This window comes from Mytilus galloprovincialis, chromosome 1, assembly GCF_965363235.1.
Source record: "Mytilus galloprovincialis chromosome 1, xbMytGall1.hap1.1, whole genome shotgun sequence".
NCBI classification, from domain to species: Eukaryota; Metazoa; Mollusca; class Bivalvia; order Mytilida; family Mytilidae; genus Mytilus; species Mytilus galloprovincialis.
The window spans coordinates 81,915,892-81,937,215 of record NC_134838.1 but is presented as its reverse complement, the minus strand read 5'-3'; the positions used below and the strand labels follow the sequence as shown (position 1 = coordinate 81,937,215).

The 21,324-nt window shown below is 32.7% G+C and overlaps 2 protein-coding genes across 2 annotated transcripts; both read left to right on the top strand.

Annotated features, from left to right (window-relative positions):
• Positions 1-2,030: 2,030 nt before the first annotated feature.
• On the top strand, positions 2,031-5,875 carry LOC143085638 (uncharacterized). Its single transcript, XM_076262117.1, has 4 exons — positions 2,031-2,178; positions 3,225-3,642; positions 4,171-4,481; positions 4,980-5,875. The coding sequence occupies exons 1-4, from the start codon at positions 2,167-2,169 to the stop codon at positions 5,436-5,438; spliced, it is 1,200 nt and encodes a 399-aa protein (XP_076118232.1). The 5' UTR covers positions 2,031-2,166; the 3' UTR covers positions 5,439-5,875.
• Positions 5,876-15,782: 9,907 nt separating this feature from the next.
• Positions 15,783-19,987, top strand: LOC143085632 (uncharacterized). The gene is made up of 4 exons (XM_076262106.1): positions 15,783-16,009; positions 17,556-17,892; positions 18,537-18,892; positions 19,376-19,987. The coding sequence occupies exons 1-4, from the start codon at positions 15,998-16,000 to the stop codon at positions 19,817-19,819; spliced, it is 1,149 nt and encodes a 382-aa protein (XP_076118221.1). The 5' UTR covers positions 15,783-15,997; the 3' UTR covers positions 19,820-19,987.
• Positions 19,988-21,324: the final 1,337 nt, after the last annotated feature.

Sequence of the window (21,324 nt, the reverse complement as noted above, 5' to 3'; positions counted from 1 at the left end):
CGATACTATTGTTGTTTAACATATGTTATAAATGATATTTTTCTTTTTGCTAAAAATGGTAGTTTATATAACTATGCAGATGACAATAGTTTGTCTTTCTGTACTCCAGATTTCAATTTATTAATTTCGACTTTGGAATCTGATTCAAAAAATCTTATTGAGTGGTTCAGGGTGAATAAAATGCAAGCAAATCCTGACAAATTTCAAGTTTTGGCTGTTGACAAAAAGACCTTTGAAAAGAACCCATCTATACATATTCAAAATTCGAACCTTACATGTGAAAAAACAGTACAATTATTAGGCATTGAAATAGACTGCCAGCTACATTTTGATGTTCATATCAGCTCAATCTGTAGGAAGGCATCACAGCAATTAAATGTTTTAAAACGTTAAGGCTCAGTTTTGGAAAGACTTAGTAAACTTACTATATTTCATACTTTTATTCTTAGTAATTTTAATTTTTGCCCTTTGGCATGGCATTTTTACACTGAGAAAAATTCCAAAAAACTAGAAAAGGTGCAGGAAAGAGCACTCCGTTTTGTATATGAGGATTTTACCAGCTCCTACGAGGACCTCTTACTGAAAGGTAAGATTCTCTCCTTGCAGATCAGACGGATAAGAACAATGGCTCTAGAAACTTTTAAAATTATAAACAATATAGCTCCTGCGTGCTTACAAAATTTGGTGAATGTCAAAAAATCTAAATATTCTTTCAGGTATTGAATTCCACAGGTAAAATCAACCCGTTACGGTAAAAAAAATCGTTCAAATTTGCTGCTGCTACTTTATGTAACAGCCTTCCAAACCATTTCAGGACTTAAAACAGTTTTTCACATTTTAAAAGTCTTGTTCAGTTCTGGAACGGTTTGGAATGTCGTTGTTCTGCTTGCAGATAATTCTTGAGCTGTTTATTATTTATGTGGCTTTTGGTTGCTCTGGTCTAGCATGTTTTTACTTCAACTGAAAATGTGTTGCTTGTTTTTATTGCATGCGATGTATGTGAGATTTCAATTTTGTATTACAGGTTGTTTTATATGTCAAAATGCACTGTTTTATGTTATTTATATGTTTTTATACTCGGTCAAAAACTCCTTAGAGCTTATGTTGCTTATTTGTACTTATGCCGAATCAAAATAATTTTTTTTTATCTTATAGGCTAGCAATAGTTACTGTAATAATTTTTACTTGGAAAAGATTAAGTTCTACAATTGCTTTTTAGAAGGCAATTCAACTAGCATATATATACTGAGTAAAAAGGTGAAACAACAAATATTTTGAAAGAATTGAATAAACATCTACACTAACAATGAATAAATCATTTTTAAAAAGAAAATCCGTAAGATGAAATTCGTAATCTACAAAAGAAATACAAGTTTAGATCCTCATCTTTGTAATTTTTTATTTTAAAGTTTATAAACTAAGATATTTGTTGCTAAACTTATTGTTTTCAGTTTAGTATATGTTTTTATGTAAATTAATTTTATGAGCGATTTTTTTGGAGGGTCGCTATATATGGTGAGACTTTAATAAACTATTCAATCTGAATCCATATATTCTTTTTTTCATATTGAATTTTGATTCAGCTATTAATTTTAACATTCTAACTTTGAAACTACTTCAAGGATAATTTAATTCTCTAATTATAATTCTGAATGCAAAAATAGACTGCATTTTGGTTCAATTTGTGTCAAACTTTGGAAAATTATTTTGAGCCCGTACAATTTTTTGTATTATTCAACTAAGTAAATAAATGTCGAGTGAAAACAATCAGCAAAAGACAATAAATACAAGTTTTAATGTTAACCAATAAAGTTTTATTTACGAACAATTATTTCCTGATTTGTTTTATCTAATTTGATTAACATATTAATTAATCTATTATGGACCAATCAAGTCACCAATCCAGAAACGTGTGAGTTGCTAGTTTTCTCAAACAATAGAGTTTGTAAACGGACAATACGGTTGATGATTTAGCTTGAACAGTAATCAGAGAGTGTGAGAAAGTAATCAACTACGAAATGTTCAACTCAAACTTTCTCTTATTTACTCGTCAATGTCAAAAGGTCACACAGTTTTAGTATATAAACTTGATTGTGCCTCTATTGAACAATTATTATTCGAATTTGAAACAGAAATTACAAGCAGAGAAAGAAATAGACAATCAAGATGCAGGAAAAGGTTTGTGCCATTATGACTTTAAAGCGTCATTACTTATTTCGTTTAAATTTGCTTATTTAATCGTTTAATGAAAATTAAAAAAAAAAAAATAGATTTTGATGCAAATCGCTAATATTGTAAATATTTAAATATTGATATTTTGAAACCATTTTTTACATTTGTAAAATTGACCCTGTATTTTTTTGTGAAATTGGTCACTCGAAAGATGGACGTTTTCATTTGAGTCAATCCACTGTTCTTTCAGTTTCTGAAAAGTTACTAAACAAAAGTTGGAATATTGAAAATTAAAATTATTTTGCACTGAAATTTAAATTAAATTAAACTATCATATACATTTAGGGTTATCATTACTCATTTGGTTGACTGCGAGTCAACATGTTCAGCATATATAATAGCATAACGCTAAACAATAGCAAATGTTTATCTTTATTTATTGGCTAGAAACAGTTTTTATTGAAACAGAGGGAGGTATACCCCCCCCCCCCCCAATTTCAAATTAGTCCTTTTTGTGTTAGAATTGTGAGTTTCAATAAAACAATATATGTATTATTAGAACAGTGCCAAATTGCTGAGCTACTTAACTATGCGAAAATCCTATTAGCACATGTATCAACCCTAGTTAACAATTCTGTTTAGTCTATATATATATAGTCTTCCAATTTACCTAACATTTATGGCTATATGTATTTGTTAATTCTGCTAAATAATTTTAATTTATAATTCAGAAGGATTCAATTTTTTTTAATTTGAATAACATCCAGAATATATAGAAGAGCATCATTATCGGATTCATTTTGTGGGGAAAGGGGGGGGAGCGTTGACGGCGTAAGCCCAATTAGATTTGAAGCTGATTCATTTTAACAAAACACTACACTCTCCACGCAGTGGTAAATACATCTATTGAGTGTTTGGGTAATTAATACGCCCAATTAATATACGACCCTGGTCATTATAAAGATAATGTCGTTTTTTTTTCTCAAAAAAATAAAGCTTAGAAGGATTGTTATATATACCACAAAATTTTAACCCTGTCTTTACTATTTCAGATTTTACAGTATCCCTGTAATGACAATAATAGCCAAGGCGAGCAAGTCACAATGCCACCAACTGAGCAAGTTGACAACAGACCTATTCCACAAATAAGTTTGAAGGTACCAACACCCACAGAAACTTCGAGAGAGAAAATGACTGCTTTTCTTCCACCCGTTCAAAGATATATTCAATCTTATAACGGTGAACATACTCAGGAATCAGCAAGACAGCAGACAGATCATAGCATGTTATACTTAATGACGTCACAGAACAGACCAAAAACTCCACCCAGTATGACATTTCTTACACCTAGTCGTATCAGTGTACCAATCATGACAGCATACCAAACACCTCCAACAAGACATATGCTGAAACAACCAAAAAGGAAAGCCAGTCCATCAGATGGAGAATCAGATAGATCGTGTGAAGAAGGTAATATCTATATAATCTTTTAACATCTATATCACCTGGAAAAAAGCAACTTAAGGTCACAAGGTTGCCTTCAACACTGTGCAAAAACCATACCGTATAGTAAGCTATAAAAGATCTGGTATGACACAATGCAAGATTGTTTCAGATAGTTTTAATAAAAACAAAATTATTTCATCACCATCGCTGTTTTAATTTAGGATCAAATTTAAGGGGAAAGTTTACTCTCAATGACGATTCTTTTTTTTACCAGAAGACCCGTCTATGCTTACAATACGTCCAAGAAATCACGGTTACTGAATGGCAAATGAAAAAAAAACTAGTCATAATTTAGAGAGCTAAAAGCATACAGTGGAAACACATTAAGAAACTAGCAAACTTAATTACATATAATGTGTCTCGTCCTGAATTTGCATGAAATATTTGCCACTGGATGTTAAGCAACCACTGGTCAATCAATCAGTTAATGTGTAGAAGATTGGTTCGTCTTTATCATATTGTATTTTTATACTATCTTTCAAATGCTTTCAGATGAAATTGACGTGGTAAATGATAGAAAATCACCAGACAACAATAGAGAAATAGATTCATCCATGTCTACTAATAATACATCAGTACTTGAATCGCCGTCAACCGGAAGCAGTAACAATTCATCTCCAGCCTCCATCTCGACACATAGTCCACTATCGTCAGATAGTAGTGTCAAGAAGAAGGTCAGAACGAATTATTCACCAAGTCAGGTTCAGGCATTAGAGAAAATATTCCACGAGAATCCCTACCCTGAACCAGAGACGATGGAGAAGTTAGCCAGTGATCTCAATATTCCAGAGGCTAAAATTAAGGTATGTGCAATTGTGATTTATAAAATAGTAACTTTTAGTTTAATATATGGTGTTTTTTTTTTCTTGTACATAATAATTAAAAAAAAAAAGATCTGTAAAGTGATTAGGTTTTTGATTCATATGGTTTGCTTTATGTCCAGTGACACATATTTCTTGCACATTCAGGAAGTTAGATTCCGGGTTATATAGGAAATTGTTTTGTAAAACATTCGATGAAAAAAAAAATTTCACATATGTTTGAGAACTTTGATGCTTTATTAAAAAACCAGTGCAGAAAGCTTAATGGTGCGCTGAAAAACTATCAGTTAAAGAAAGACCTATGGTGTTGTTAATTTTCTTACGCACCTGTTTAGAAAAACATGTACCAGTAAAATGAAAACAAAGACCGATAAATCGCATTGACTAATTAAACTATTGTAAGAATTGTTTATTTATCATTACGATATAGATTAAACAGTATTTGCGAAATTTACTTAATATACTTGAATATTTTTTCAGGTTTGGTTTCAAAATAAGCGTGCAAGATGGAGGAGACGTGCAGCAGAGAATCCACACCCAGCTTACATGACGCCGATGTCACCAATGATGTCACCTATGCATGCATCATATGGTATGGTTCCACATCATCACCCCATGCTTCATGGATCACCAGCACAAATGGTACCGGGACCATTTTTCTATCCAAACCAGGCTGTTGGAACGCCTGGACCACATTCAGTTCCAAGTCATCATTTCGGAACACCAGGACAAACAGTGCCATCGACACCTGTCAGTAATAGTTCTCCAGCATCAACGACGTCGTCGACAACGTCGCCTGCCAGCACGTCTGACAATCAGAAACAACAGTCACCTCATATGCAAATGACACCGCCTTACCAGCATAGACTTCCACCACACTTTTCTCCGTATATGCCTTTCTCGTATCCATACGGAATGTGTCCGCCTTATTATTGTTGATGATTTTATCTATTTATCTTTGTTGACTTATTTTTGCAATTGTACATACATCATACTGTATATACTTAACTCCTGTAAATATGTACATTGTACATTAAAATTCTAGGCTTTATTGGTGCAAAAAGCTTTTTTTATACAAATATTGAATGATCTGAATTACAATTATATATATTTATATTCAATATATATACATGTATTTTATTTTAATCATTACAAAATAAAGAAAAAATATATGAATGTTTATTTTACTAAGACATGAATTTACAACAGTGACTAAATGTTTGCAAATGCGCATTGTACGCATGATGACGTGCAAGATTTGAATGTAAACAAAATGTGTATTTTGTATATATATATATAAAAGGTATATGTAATATAATGTAAATTCTGAATCTGTACAGAAATATACAATGAAGAAATAAAAAATAATATGCAAATATTTGTTTTGCTTTATATACTTCATCTCAAGATATAATAATGGTTTATAAACAGTAACTGCACATTTGAGAGAAAAACAAAACTACATTTGAAAATGACTTAGCATCCCTGCACATATTCACCATACCATTGTTGTAATTTTTCATCAGCTGTATAAAAAAAATATAAGGAGATGTGGTCATATTGCCAGTGAGAACTATCCACCAATAGATTTAGGGCATAAGCTGTACAATTCATGTTTAAAGATTTGACGCAAATTCTCATATTTGATTTACACCATACTAATCACCCCCAGTTTTTGGTGGGGTTTGTGTTGCTGAATCTAGTTTTCCGTGTTGTGTTTTGTGTACTGTTGTGTTGTTTCTCTGGTTATTATCTTTTTTAATCATATAGTTGTCAGTTTATTTAAGATTATGAGTTTGAATGTCATTTTGGTATCTTTCGCCTCCCTTTTCATTAACGTCTATAATAAACAATTAACAGTGCATGGACTCGATAATATGCAACAGCATTTAGTGTGTACTTGAAAGTAATAAAAGGTTGTGGACACAAGTTAAATTAGCATTAGTGACGTAATCTCCCCAAATGAAGTGGATGAATTGTTTCTTTTTAGTGTGTTGTACTATGAACCTACTAAACAGATTGTTGTGATGAGTATAAAACAGAACATTTAGAACCACTTGACGACTATCCATTCAGTATTATTATTTTTTTTAATTTACGTTATTTTTCACATCATGTTGAAGTGGGTTCAGATGGTGTCTTCTCATTTATCCAACTTTTTAAAATAAGGTATTCTCATTTAGCCAACTTTTTATTTTTGTTAATTATTGGGTTGTTTGTTTAGTAATAATAAGGTGTCTTTCTAAAATTTGACAGTAAATTTGTTCCTGTATGTTTTTATATTATTTATAAAAAAATATATATAAAATAAAGTTGTTACATTTTATTTTTAAATAAAATAATTTAGTATATTTTAAATAATAAATAAATGTTTCATCATTTATACAGAAGAAACCCACAAATCAGTAATATTTGTTCATTTGAGGTTTTGCGTTAAGTTGCATTTAAACTAGTAACATATAAAATTGAGAATGGAAATGGGGAATGTGTCAAAGAGACAACAACCCGACCAAATAAAAAACAACAGCAGAGGGTCACCAACAGGTCTTCAATGTAGCGAGAAATTCCCGCACCCGGTGGCGTCCTTCAGCTGGCCCCTAAACAAATATATACTAGTCCAGTGATAATGAACGCCATACTAATTTCCAAATTGTACACAAGAAACTAAAATTAAAATAATACAAGACTAACAAAGGCCAGAGGCTCCTGACTTGGGACAGGCGCAAAAATGCGGCGGGGTTAAACATGTTTGTGAGATCTCAACCCTCCCCCTATACCTCTAACCAATGTAGAAAAGTAAACGCATAACAATACGCACATTAAAATTCAGTTCAAGAGAAGTCCGAGTCTGATGTCAGAAGATGTAACCAAAGAAAATAAACAAAATGACAATAATACATAAATAACAACAGACTACTAGCAGTTAACTGACATGCCAGCTCCAGACTTCAATTAAACTGACTGAAAGATTATGATTTCATCATATGAACATCAGGCACAATCCTTCCCGTTAGGGGTTTAGTATCATACATGCATATTTGGTATAGCATTTTTACTACCCAATCTAGATAGCCTTTGGAAGTATTATATTGTTTTAATATCCATTAGTTATTAACTAAGTCACATTATCAGACCTACATTTTGCCACCAAGTTCAAGCACCATATTTATGAATGTACCATATACCAACTATCAGAACTAGGCAGTGACTTGATTGCTTTAATTTAGCACTGTTTTACAAAAAAGTCAATTTTCCATATTCAATCATGTATTCCACATTAAAGCCTACAATATTTAAAACGAACGAACTTTATACTTCAGTGTTTGTTTTTCTTATATCATGTGTTATTCAAAGAAACCAGAATCTAATCTAAAATAGAGAGATATTTATTAGTTTGGCTTCTTCATAATTTGATGCTAAATTGTTGAAACCCAGGAGCTTCTGAGCTTCTGAGCTTCCCCATGGACCCTCTACCAGGGCAACTGTAAATACGCCTTTCGATCAGTAAATCTTGGCCTAGGACTGTTGAAATGTTTAGGAACGCCTTATATCGTATGATTTGGATTTTTTTCTTTATTGGCCTTCTGCTGATAAGTCCACCATAGACAATTTTAAAATGGAGAGTTCGGCATAAAAAAAATTTTAAACCCTGACACTTTAACTTTAAAATATACATGCTTCAAGTCAGGAACCGTTACTTTAGTGCAAAACATATTTATTTTATGTTTTTGGCAAAAATAAGGTCCAAAATTTGTTCATTCTCCCCCTCTTTTGCAAATATCTGGAAACGCCCTAAACCTACGTAGACAACAGACTAACACAACTTAAGGATAGACTACAACAAGGATAGATCAACGTGTATACCTACACTGATGCAGTATACCACTATTTGGATCATTTGGTCAGAAGAACAGAAAAAAACAAACGAAGAGGATCTATAACACAAAAAAAATCTCAATCTGATTGACAAATCTCTTGATGAATAAAAGTGCAACTGAAATTTTTCTATCCAATTAACATTATTAAGGTATAAAAACTTAAAAATACATTAAAATGATTTACATTAAATTAACTATTATAAAATGTCAGTTGCTTATTTTAACTTGCTATGTTTAAATAATACTACAGAAAAATTTAATCCGGGTATAATTTTCAGTCTTATTTTTCACCTGTAATTCAACCCAAACTCTAATTGAAAAACCCTTTGTTCTTGATTACCTTTGATATCATCTATCCAACTTATGTTTTTACCTGTACTACCTATAATTTTAAAAAGTTGGATAAATGAGAATGAACCGTTCAGATAAAGATATTTTTCGCTTTTTCCCTTTTTAGTTTTCAATGTAAAACGTGATCTTCGTCGGAAAAAGCGGCATAAGTTGTTCCATTTGATATAATAGCACATCCCCTTTTTTATACTGATTGCAGGGTTTATTGCTTCATTTTGTTTGGATGCAGTAGGATGTGCTCCAGTGCTTGTAGTGTATGCCGTTATATTTTACTGCTATTGTTTTTTTGTCTGTTAGGTAGCTGTCTACCGTTAACTTTGGTGGATATTTGTCTCATTGGCAATAATACCAAATCTCCTTTTTTTACATAACTTAGTTGTTATGTATTCGTTATAATTACTGGTATTGGTTGTTGTACTCACTATTTGGTAATAATTAACTTTAGAAAGATGTCAGACATATTTCTTTTTTCATTTTTCCAAATCACCGAAAAGTGAAAGATGAGAATATTTTGAATTGAAAAATCAATAGGTATCTTTTATGCAAAAAACTGATTTGTTAACAGCATAAGCATTCCTTTTTCAACTGTTTTGAAAGTTGTGTTTGTTAACCTAAATATACTAATAGGTTTTGCCGGGCCTGTGACTTTTGTCTCAGACAGCTCGACATAGGAATAGTGATCCGGCGGCGGCGTTGACTAACTTCTTAAAAGCTTTATATTTTAAAAGGTGTAAGACCTGGATGCTTCATACTTTGTATATAGATAATAATAGATGTCTTATGTTACGAAGTTTCCGTTGGTCACACGATCATTGTCCTTGACCTCATTTTCATGGTTCAGTGACTACTTGAAAAAAAGTTATGATATTTGTAATGGTTTTATGAGTAATAGGATAACTATATTTGGTATGCGCGTTCCTTGCAAGGTCCTCATGCATGTCAGACAGTTTTCACTTGACCTCGACCTCATTTTATGGATCAGTGAACAATGTTAAGTTTTGGTGGTCAAGTTCATACCAGTCTTGCAGGTTGTATTTGATCTTGAACTCATTTTCACGGTTAATTGTTCAGTGTTAAGTTTTCGTGTTTTGCTTAAACTTTATGCAATAGGTCAACTATATTTGCTATATAGAAGGATTGCAAGCTGTACAAGTCTGTCTGTCACGGTTCATCTGACCTTCACCCAATTTTCATTGTTCATTGGTCAATGTTTAGTTTTCTTGGTAAAATCTGTTTCTTAGAAACTTAGCAATAGGTCAACTATATGTTAAGTAGTTTATGTGATAGTTGTAGTAAAGCTTTATATTTAAGACTATAAACATAATATCAATGGTTGGTAAAGAAGGCGAAACATTTCAGTGTATGCACTCTTGTCTAAATACATGAACTGACTTTGCTGACACTTTTAAATCACTACTGCTTTTCCATGATTTGATTAAAGGAGTAGGTCCGGTAAGGACCGATTTTGGCCTCAAATTTCAGGTTCATCGGACGAAAGATTTTGACCACTTTTTAAACACTTAAGTGTCTATTTTATTTGAATTAATTTGTTTATGTGAAAGATTTTAACAGATTTAGTCATTAAACACGATCCGATTCAAGCTCAAATATGAAAAATCTACCTAATATGCCGAAAAATGTCACTTTTCAGATGGTTTTTGGTAAAAATGAAAGTGGCCGCATCCGTGTTCATCCTCAACCTTTATATATGTTATGTATTATCATAAAATACAACTTAAATTTCAATATTAAGAATGAACACGAATGCGGCCACTTTCATTTTACACGAAACCCGTCTAAAATTTAACTAAAATGCTAGAATTATGAGGATTTCAGTAATTTAGCATGACTTAATGGTGCTAGTACCGGATATATGTGCATTGTATTGTCAAAAACAGCCCATATTTATGTAGCAGAAGCATTCTACTGTCCAATAAATATCTAAAGGTTTACATTTTAACAATTTTGTAAAACTGCTATATTTTGGGGCCAAAAAGGGGTCTTACTGAACCTACTCCTTTGAATCGAATGATACGATACCAGAATGATAAAATGGGATACTTGTCAACGAGACAACAACCAAACGACGATGGAACAAAGAAAAGAACCATATAATTTCACAATCTGTCATCAGATCATCAAAAATGTTCGAAAGATGACGTTTACAGTACTTCGTGAAGAAATATTGTTATGGCTTTAAATGCCCGCAATAAAAATTAAACATTTTTCCAAGTAAACTAACGGATTTTTTTGCGTTGCTTTTAAATCATTGAGGCCATCTATTTTTATTACGGGTTTCCACATCTTTAAATCGGAATTATAGAAAAATGGAATTTTGTTAGCAGAATCAAAACAGAAATGATGAACACTGCAACATTTTCAGCAAAACATAAATAGGATGGAGGATCTGTGTATTCACATTATTTGTAAAACTCTCCTTATTCCTGTGAAGCGTGTGCTTTATATCGAGGCTTGCTATCCTTATCATCGACGCCAAAGTACTTCAACCAATCAGAAAATGTTTATTTGGGGCGTTCGACCTATTTTAACTCAGATTTTGGAATTTTTCAATCGAAATTATAGAAAAATGGAATGTTGTTAGTACATATAAAATAGAAAAAGATGAATACTATTAGCTAAAGCAAGTTTAGATGGGGTTCTGTGTATTTACATTGTTTGTACAACTCTCCTTACTGATGCCATATTTTGGAATTTCCGTGACCTAAATGGTTCGCGAAAATTAATATTTTTATATATAGTATAGTAATGAGAAAAAAAAAAGATCTATCTTCTAACGTGTATGCTTAATACTTATTTTGTTGACATTACCCAGCAAATGTGTCCTTCGATGTATATGTTCATATGTAATTGTCTTTTGATGATAGTCCAATGTCTGGACTTTATCTAAATAAAAATTACTTACTTAGTGAATTACTTACTTTTTACTTACTTTGTGGATAACTTGCTTTTTACTTACTTACTTCTGGGAACTATATCTATCAATGTGTGTTCCTGCTTAGATAGTAATTTTGTATCTTGAATTGATAAAAGTAAAACACTCTCATGTAGTGATATATTCGAATACATCGTAAAGTGGTGTATCAATAAGGTGCTTAGTTAAACACCTTAAGTTAAAAGAACATTCAAAGGAGTATTTCCGGTAGGGGCCGATTGTGGCCTCAAATTTCAGGTTCATCTAACGAAAGATTTTGAACACTTTTTAAAGACTTAAGTGTCTATACCAGTTGATTCAATTAGTTTGTGTGAAAGATTTTAACTGATTTTGTCATTAAAAACGCTCCAATTCAAGCTTAAATATGAAAAATCTTTCAAACATCCCCTAAAATGTCACTTTTCAGATGGGTTTTTTCACTAATGAAAGTGGCTGGATCCGTGTTCATCCTCAACACATTAAGAATGAACACGAATGCGGCCACTTTCATTTAAGACGGAAACCGTCTAAAAATTTAACTAAAAAGCTGAAATTGTGAAGATTTCAGTAATTTAGCAGGATATAATGATGCTAGTACCCGATAGTCAGATGTACATTGTATTGTCAAAAACAGTCCATAATTATGTAGCAGAAGTATTCTACTTTCCAATAAATAACTAAAAGTTTACAGTTTAACAATCAAGTTTAAAAATTGTCACCTTGTATCGGATTTTCTTTTGACGCAACGAAAATTAAAACGAATACATCATTTTAAATATCTATCTTTTCCCCATTTTTTTTTTATTTTTAAACCAATGGTATCATACCCTTTCTTATTAATCTTTCCAAGTTTTGACGGTTTAAACTTTTTTTAATTATTTTATCGAGAAATTAACCTTTAGATTATGGTACTGAAAAAGACTTAGGTGACCAAATGACTGCATTTACACAATCATAGACTTTCAAAAGTGAACAAAACTTATACCTTATAGTCAGTAATAACAAAACTTTAAAAAAAAAAACCGAGTCATCTCACAGATAATAAAGTCGGCAAATTTAATAGAACTTTAGGATTTATACTCAGAAATCTCAAAGGCTGCACATAACTTATAGGCAGCTGAATATGTATCCGGGTACCTATTAAAACGTTTAAACCCGCTGCATTTGTTTGCACCTGTCCTTAGTAAGAAATCTGATGTTCAGTAGTTGTCGTTTGTTGGTGTGGTTCATAAGTTTTATATAGATTATACCGTTGGTTTTCCCGTTTGAATGGTTTTACACTAGTCAGTTTTGGGGCACTTTATAGCTTGCAGTTCGGTGCCGGCCAAGGCTCAGTGTTGAAGACCGTACTTTGACCCATAATGGTTTACTTTTACAAATTATGACTTGGATGGAGAGTTGTCTCATTGGCACTCATACCACATCTGTTTATATCTAAGACCTGCAGTAGAATATGCATGCACAGTATGGGACCCAACAACCAAAAATAATACCAAGGCAATAGAACAGATACAGAATAGAGCAGCACGATTTGTGAATAACAATTAAACAGACCGAACACCTGGCTGTATCACAAATATGATAAAAACTTTAAAACGGAAAAGCCTCGAAGAACAGAGGAAAACAAACAGACTGAACATGCTATTCAAGATCCAGCATGATTTTATAGACATAGACCGTCACCAATATGTAACCCCAAATAATTACCGGACCAGAGGTAAAAACAGATCCTACCTAGAAAGATCATGTACAGATTCCTACCGCAAATTATTCTTCCCAATGATCATCGGAGATTGGAACAACCTACAAACAACAGTTTCGTCGGCCAACATAAGTGAGGATTTTAAGGCATGCCCTAACCGCATGGTTTGAAAGGAAGTAGGCAACACCAGTTGTACATGATTTTAATTTTATCATATTGCGAACGTTTTTAAATGTTAATAATCAAGTTTCAGTGGTGCCCGCAACTGCCCCACGCTTTTGCGCGAAACCAATCACATTCAGTTTTGAATCCGATTCCTTACCTGAACGAAGGATCTCTATGTTTTCCCCATTCCCGCCGAAGACGAAATCGTACGTTTTTGCATGTCTGCCATCTACAGGTGCTTGTCATTTTTGTTCAAACCTGTAATATGACCATAAAACTCACTCTTACTTTGTTAAATGGTCCAATCATTCAGAAACCGAACAAATGCTAGATTCCTGAAGAAAAACTGACGTATTTATAAGTCTTTATCATTTTTACGAAATTGATAAACCTTTACAGAACTAATACGGTATTGCCTTTCTTAATTTGACATTTTTGTTTTACATTTCTGACCAAAAACTATTTTAGTTGAACGATCTAGAGTAAAAAAAAAATACAGTAACAAATATAATACAGAACAATTGGTAACATAAGATTGATTCTGTGTCTACTGACAACTCAACCCTTAGCTATTAAAAAAAATGTGACGTGATTGAACCAATCTATAAATTTTATAACATACCAAACAGTACTTCCCAATAGAGACAAAAAGATAAAGTTTACAACATTTACACAAAAATAAACAAAAAATATACCATGTACAATAAAATCCAGATTTTATCACACGCTTGGATAGAAAAATCAAATTCGACAAGCGCCTAAATGACGTGGATATAAGCAACCATTTGTCATCGACATTCGTACAGCCCTAAACAATGCATGCAGGCAGCCACAAGGGCTCATAACAAAACATGAAACAATTCAAACTAAATAAAAGTACTGAAGTACTGAACATAGGATGACCGCAAGTTCTTGTGGATGGTCAAAAGCACATGTCACAGAAACAGATCACATCTCTATACCTGAAACTGAGGTTAATGTACAGAGATATATTTTTTCTGAGACAACTCCGTGCGTGGATTATGAATAAATGACAGGAAATTCAACCGCAACGTAATAACTATTATATTGAAGTGAAACAAATTAGTATACCTGGGACTATAATACTAATATAATAATAGTCCCAGAGTATATACTAGTTTGTTGTTATATATTATATCAATATAACAGTTACATGTATAAATAATTTTCATCCATTTGTATATCATTCTATTCTACTATTCTAATAATAGTGCAGTGCAAGTGCATGGTGGATACACTTCTGTAATAAACGATTTTTCTAAAAGATTGGATATGAGAAGCCATTCATATTTTCCCGCAAAAACAATTACAGAATTACCTGTTCTTGCCAGGAGTGTCGCAAAACTTTCTTGAGATATTCTTCCGCAAGCTTAAACACAATTTTCGGTATGTGTGCATAGATATTGTCAGTGATTTGTTTACTTTTGTACATATATCTAACGACAAAACATTTTCATATTATTAATTTGTATTTAAAAAAAATATATTTATAGGAGTATCCATTGAAAAAATGAATTAGAACAAGCGATAAGGAATGTTAATTTGCACTAGATAATGTCCGCGGATCTATAATTTTATAAATCGGTTGAAAACCCAAAACTAATTTGCATAATGGAAATTTAGGCGATAGCAATACATCGGAATGACCTCAAGGTCATCTCGATGTAAAAACTAATCGCCATTTCAGTTTCATGACAGACCAAATAAAAAAAAAACATGCGTTATACTTTGCATCTTTAGCGCTTGACCGTGCATCTCCAGCACTAAACTTATAATCTCCAGAGCTGGACTTTATTTTATATACACCGCTAAACTCCAGGGCTGTACTTTGTATCTCTGGGCTTTGTAGTTACAGTGTTTGAATTAAAAAAAACGCAACTCTTTATCGGTTTGAAACGAAAAGGGCTCTGTACTCATCGATACAAAAAGTTAAATACATTTACATTGGAATACCTACAATGTACAATGCTAGAATTACATACGTATTATAATTGGTTTTTTTTTTACAATCACTGTCATTTTTTCTCACCAGAATTAAAGCAAATGTATTTGTGAATCATATCTTTTTTTTTTAATTATATTTTTTTTTAGATCCACATGCTATATAAACTGAAAAATCCAGATAGAAAATATATCAATCTTTTATTTTTTTTATAAGATCTATTTTCATTTTAATAATTAATCAATCAACAACAATTTATTTAGAGATTATGTGTAAGGAATCCTTGATTAGACGTGTGGATTCTCTGTTGAACAGTAATCAGTGGGATATAATTAATCGAATTGAGCAGAAGTGTTCATCTCAACTAGTATATTGATTAACTCAAAGCCATACATCAGAACTAAATCTAGTTATATTAACCTGTAAATTCAAAGGAGCTGCATAAATGCTCAAATCCTGCAGTTTATGCAAACCAACATTAATTAACAAAGGACAGATTTGTTTCAAATGCAGGAAAAGGTAAGTTTTAATATTAAATCTCCGAATTTGTAGTTTGGTCGAAATGTGTTAGGATTTGTAAATTGTTGTAAACTAGAAGAGAGATTTTGAAATGCAAGCTGAGGTAAAACGCGTGTTACTTTTCGCATATTCACATTTTTGCTTTTCCTTATATAATTTATGTCGAATACTTTTTTGGAAGAATAAAACGTAAACCTTCAATAAAGCGAGACTATGGAGCTAATTGCCACTAGGAGAGCAGTGGCTGTTGATCCCTTTCAAAACATATATGATTATTGTAGTGTTAATGAAGTAAAGTTTCAATAAAACCGCATAGAGATAAGATATTTTGCTCCTTCTTGCGTTTTATTGTATGAAAGACGTTTAGATTATATATACTAAAAGACACCCGCGAAATCGCGGGTATTCAGACCGTGGTTGTATGTATGTTAAGTGTTGAAAGATTTGTAAAAAAAAAACAATAATGAAAGGTATCAAAAGTCATAAGTACTTGGGGACAGGACAATTGTTCTTCTACCCTCCTCCCTTTTTTCCAAATTTTCCAATTTTTTGTTTTCTATTAATTTCAATATGAACATACATTTAGAATATTATGAACATTCATTACTAGAAAGGGAGTGTGTTTGCTTTTTACTGTTAATTCTCAGTTTAATAATCAATCCACGGTGGTCATTGACACATATAGACCCTCTGTATTTAATATACTGGCTTTGTGACCCGATGAATTTTTGTAAAAGATTTTATGACTGGAGATTTCAGAAAAGGTATCAAAAGTCTTGGGTTCTTTGGGACAGGACAATTGTTTTTCTAGCCCGGTCTTCCTTTTTTCAGCGAAAATTCACATTTTTTTCTATTAATTTCAATAATGTAAAGCGTTTCTCTGTATATTATGAACATTCATTACTATAAATAAAGTGTATTTGCTTTTTACTATCAATTCTCAGTTTATTAATATCGATCCACTGCGGTCATTGATTTATTACATAGACACTCTCTTTTTAATAAATTCTGTGACCATCGTGGATAGTGAACTTGAAAATGATAGCAGATAGCAAATACACTTTATTCATGTATCAAAGTATACAGAAAAAAGCAAATCGGACGTCTATTCTGACTTAAAATTACGTCCAATGACGGAACAATATCCGGACGTTTTTTTTTTTCGTTTTTCTCCCAAAATAACCGAAACTGAATAATCATAAGAATGGATGACAAATGCGACTATGCATGGTACCTATAGGACACAGAGGCATGATGAATAATTTATTGTGGAAAGAAGAGAAGCGACACACAAAATGAGGTCTTCTCGTTTAATAGTATAGAATGGATACCTATAATAGTTTATATAGACTTTGGTAATAAAGATATATACATATAGAAAAAATAGTTATAATTCACTTGATTACTAATATGTTACTTGGATGGAGAGTTGTATCATTGGCACTCATACCACATCTTCCTATATATATACATTTACTTTTTACTATCTTGCTTTTTGTTACTGGTAATGTTACGTTTGTTTAATTCTATGACATTTTTTTAATAGGTCGACATGCAAGATATGTGTAACGTTGATCTTGCCGAGAAGGAGGGACCAATAGTTTTGTCATCAGTAAACAATAGACTGGTACAACAGATAAGTATCGATATACCCAAAGACACGTTCTATGGAAGCTCCGTTCCAATACACGATACATATCCTTACTATATGCCATCACATCCTGCACGACAGAGCGCAGGTCTTCTGATGAACCAAAACTCCGTACACCCGATGTTACAGACTAATAAGAAGTTACCATCACCGATTCATGTGTCCCCTCCTCAGATGTATATTGTACAAGGAACAGTATCGGACCAAGACTCGCATAGATCGTATGAATATGGTAAGTCTACATTAAAAGCATGGTACGGGTAAATTGTTCTTTGGTGTCAGTTCTCATGGTATGTTTTTTTTTCTTTCAAATTCCTATTTGTCACAATTAAGACAATTTATGGTTGGGATTCTGTCTGGTAGTGGCAACTGTACATGTTTTGTATATGCCACATGCAATTGATTGCTTACCCCGCTACATAGCACAAACACCACATACGCTCATTTTAAAGTGAAATCTTGGTGGGTTTTTGTTAATCCGGGCTTTTTAACTCCATAGTTATCCGGTGAATTTCGTTATTTGTCATTGACTGGTTTATTTTAATCTTTTCTTGTAACCCATTTTTTCCTAACCTCTACCATTTTGTTGTTTCTTTGGTTGATTATCTATTTCTACTTCTTTTTTTTAATAGTTTATTTGGAGTATGATTGTGTGAGGGGTAAAGTTTCAATTTTTGATTGTGGATTTGTTTCCATTTTTATTTGTTTTACTTTTTTTGGTGATGTTGGAGGGAGGTATATATAATCTTCAGAAGAAGACTTAGAATGAGAGTGTAAATTTTTAGTGAAGAATTTTATTTATAAAATAATGAATGATTGTCCTGATGCTTGAAAAAACTGTGAATTTTCAAAGCTTCATTTCTCCTTTTCTTTCAGATGCAACTGACATCAACAGTGAGGGATCATCAAATGGATATGAAATCAATAGCCAGTGGTCGTCAAACGGATCCGAAATCAACAACCAGAGGTCCCCGGAGAGTGAAAGAGAACTAGATTCTTCTGATTCTTCTGATAACTTAATTATCAAAGACAAAATACCAATCCATATTTTATCGGCAAGTTCTAAAAGTTGCCGGTCCACAGACAATGGGAAACAGAAGAGAAACAGGACGAATTACACAAACCGCCAAATACAGGAACTAGAGAGGATGTTCTTAGGAAATCAATATCCCGATCATGGAGCACTAGAATTACTGTGCAGAGATTTAGGCATACCAGAAACTAGGCTAAAGGTATGAAATATATAATAGTCTCTTCTTTTATTTTAATTCAACGTCCGTTAAAGGAGATGAGACGTATGCGTCAATCAGGCAGTAAGAAATACATAAGATAAACAAAATACATCCTAAAATATTATCGCAGATATTACTGTAAAAAATCAGTAAGAAATTTCTTTCCATAGCCGAGAGCATTTTGACTTAAGGGGTACACCTTGGTTCAGGGAGATAACTCCTTAATAATAATTGCGTTTATAAATGTCAATTTTCGTCAATGATTTCAAGACTTTACCTGAAACAAATTGGAAATAATTCATGTCACATAAAAGCTTAAAATTTTATGAAAATTGTTGGCACAAACGTGCTGATGATTTTAAGAGTTATTTCTCTACACATAGGCCTACCTAAATGAATATTTGTTTCTATAATTACTGTTTTTCGAAATATGTTTGATGATTTAAGATGTTACCGATATAACTTCACCTTTTACATTTTTAGATTTGGTTCCAGAACAAGAGGGCTAAAAGTCGACGACAAGGTAAAGAAAAGCCACAGACAACAATGCCACAGACGGTGATGCCACAGACGACGATGCCACAGATGGGATTAAATGAAATGCTGCCACCCTATCACCCTATGTTATACGGGTCACCTGCTCATCTTATTCAACATCCGCTTTTCCAGCCAAGACATCCTATGGGAATGGATTCCCATAGAACTATTTTAGAAAATCCACCAATCAGGAATGACCTGCATCTAACCATCAGTCAACAAGGAGATCTTCCAAGTTCACAAACTTTATCAACGTCAATGCAACCGACATTGTTATCAGCAAGTTTGCAGAATTTAGAGACTTCAGAAAAAGCGGAGAAAAAGTTTACGCCACCCTTACAGCAATTCTCCTACCCGTTCGGATTGTGTCCGCCATATTATGGCTATTAAATTATACTTGATTGTACATTTGTATCAAACTAACATTAAATTTATGTAAATTATAGTTATGCTTTTAAAATACTAGTGCCGAATGTGACATATATCAAATATATGTATATATGCTATCTTTTATTTATACATGTATAGTGCACCTGAAAATAAAAATATTTATCATTATTATGTTTATGTGATTAGATATAGGAAGATGTGATATGAGTGTCAATGAGACAACTCCATTGAAATAACAATTTATAAAAGTAAACCATTAAAGGTCAAGGTACGGCCTTCAACACGGAGCCTTGGCGCACACCGAACAGCAAGCTATAAAGGGCCCCAAACATCCATAAAGATGCCAAAGTCTACAATACTAGATTTGACCTGCGCATGCTGAGTGAATGAAAAGAATATGATTTATCATCTCGCCTTTACCATTTAGTGATACTGAGATGAGGTGCACCATATTTTTCTTTGGTTTAGGTCTGCGCCTTTTCACCAGCATCCTGTAACTTCGTAAATACATTGTTGCGGGAAAATAATGATAGGCATCAAAACATCATTGATTACAGGTCACGCATCACTAGGCCCCACAACAATCTTCCTCAGACATAAACTTTAACCTTTACTATTTTCCATATCGAAAACCACGACCAAGCATGGCGAAACGGCTTCTATAATCTGCACATGTGACACCAACAAGTCAAAAGGTGTTGTCAGTTGCGGATATGCTTTAGTTGTTCCACTCTTATTACCTAGTTAGTATGTATCCGTCACAAAAAAAATACCAATGTTGTACATATATATAAGAAGGTGTTGTATGAGTGCCAATGAGACAACTCTCTCATCCAATGTATACATCAAAAATCAAAAGTCTGTATACTATTGACAGAATAATTGCCATTAGCTTTGAACCACAATTATCACACATGTATTTATAAAGGGTCTTTCTATGCGGTTCTGGTTTTGTTCATTTTTGAAGGCCGTACAGTGACATATAGTTGTTAATTAACTTCTTTATTCTGTGTTCTCTGGTGAAGAGTTATCTCATTGGCAATCATACCACATTTCATATTAATATTAGTAAGTTTTGTTTATTTTTCAATATTGCAAAAATGGACTGTTAACTTCAGTCGTTGCTTTGAGGGAAATGTTTCAATTTTACAATCATAATTAGGTACGGTGTTAATATGAATGATATACAAATAGAGATGAAGTATGATTGCCAATAAGGCGATCATCCACCAGAGTACAAATGAAGTTGATGTAAGCAATTCAAGGCAACCGTACGACCTTCAAAATCCTGGATTGTATAGTCGGTTATATATTGTGAAATTATTCAAACCGGAAAAACCAAAGGCGCTGCACATTTTACAAAAAAAAACCTAGATATGACAGACATTAAGTACCTATCCCAAGTCAAGAGCCTGAAGTGTAGTGGTTGTCGTTGGTTTACGAATGTTGCCAGTTTTAACATGTTTGTGAGCGCTCAACCTAAAGTTGGTAAAATTAAATAATAG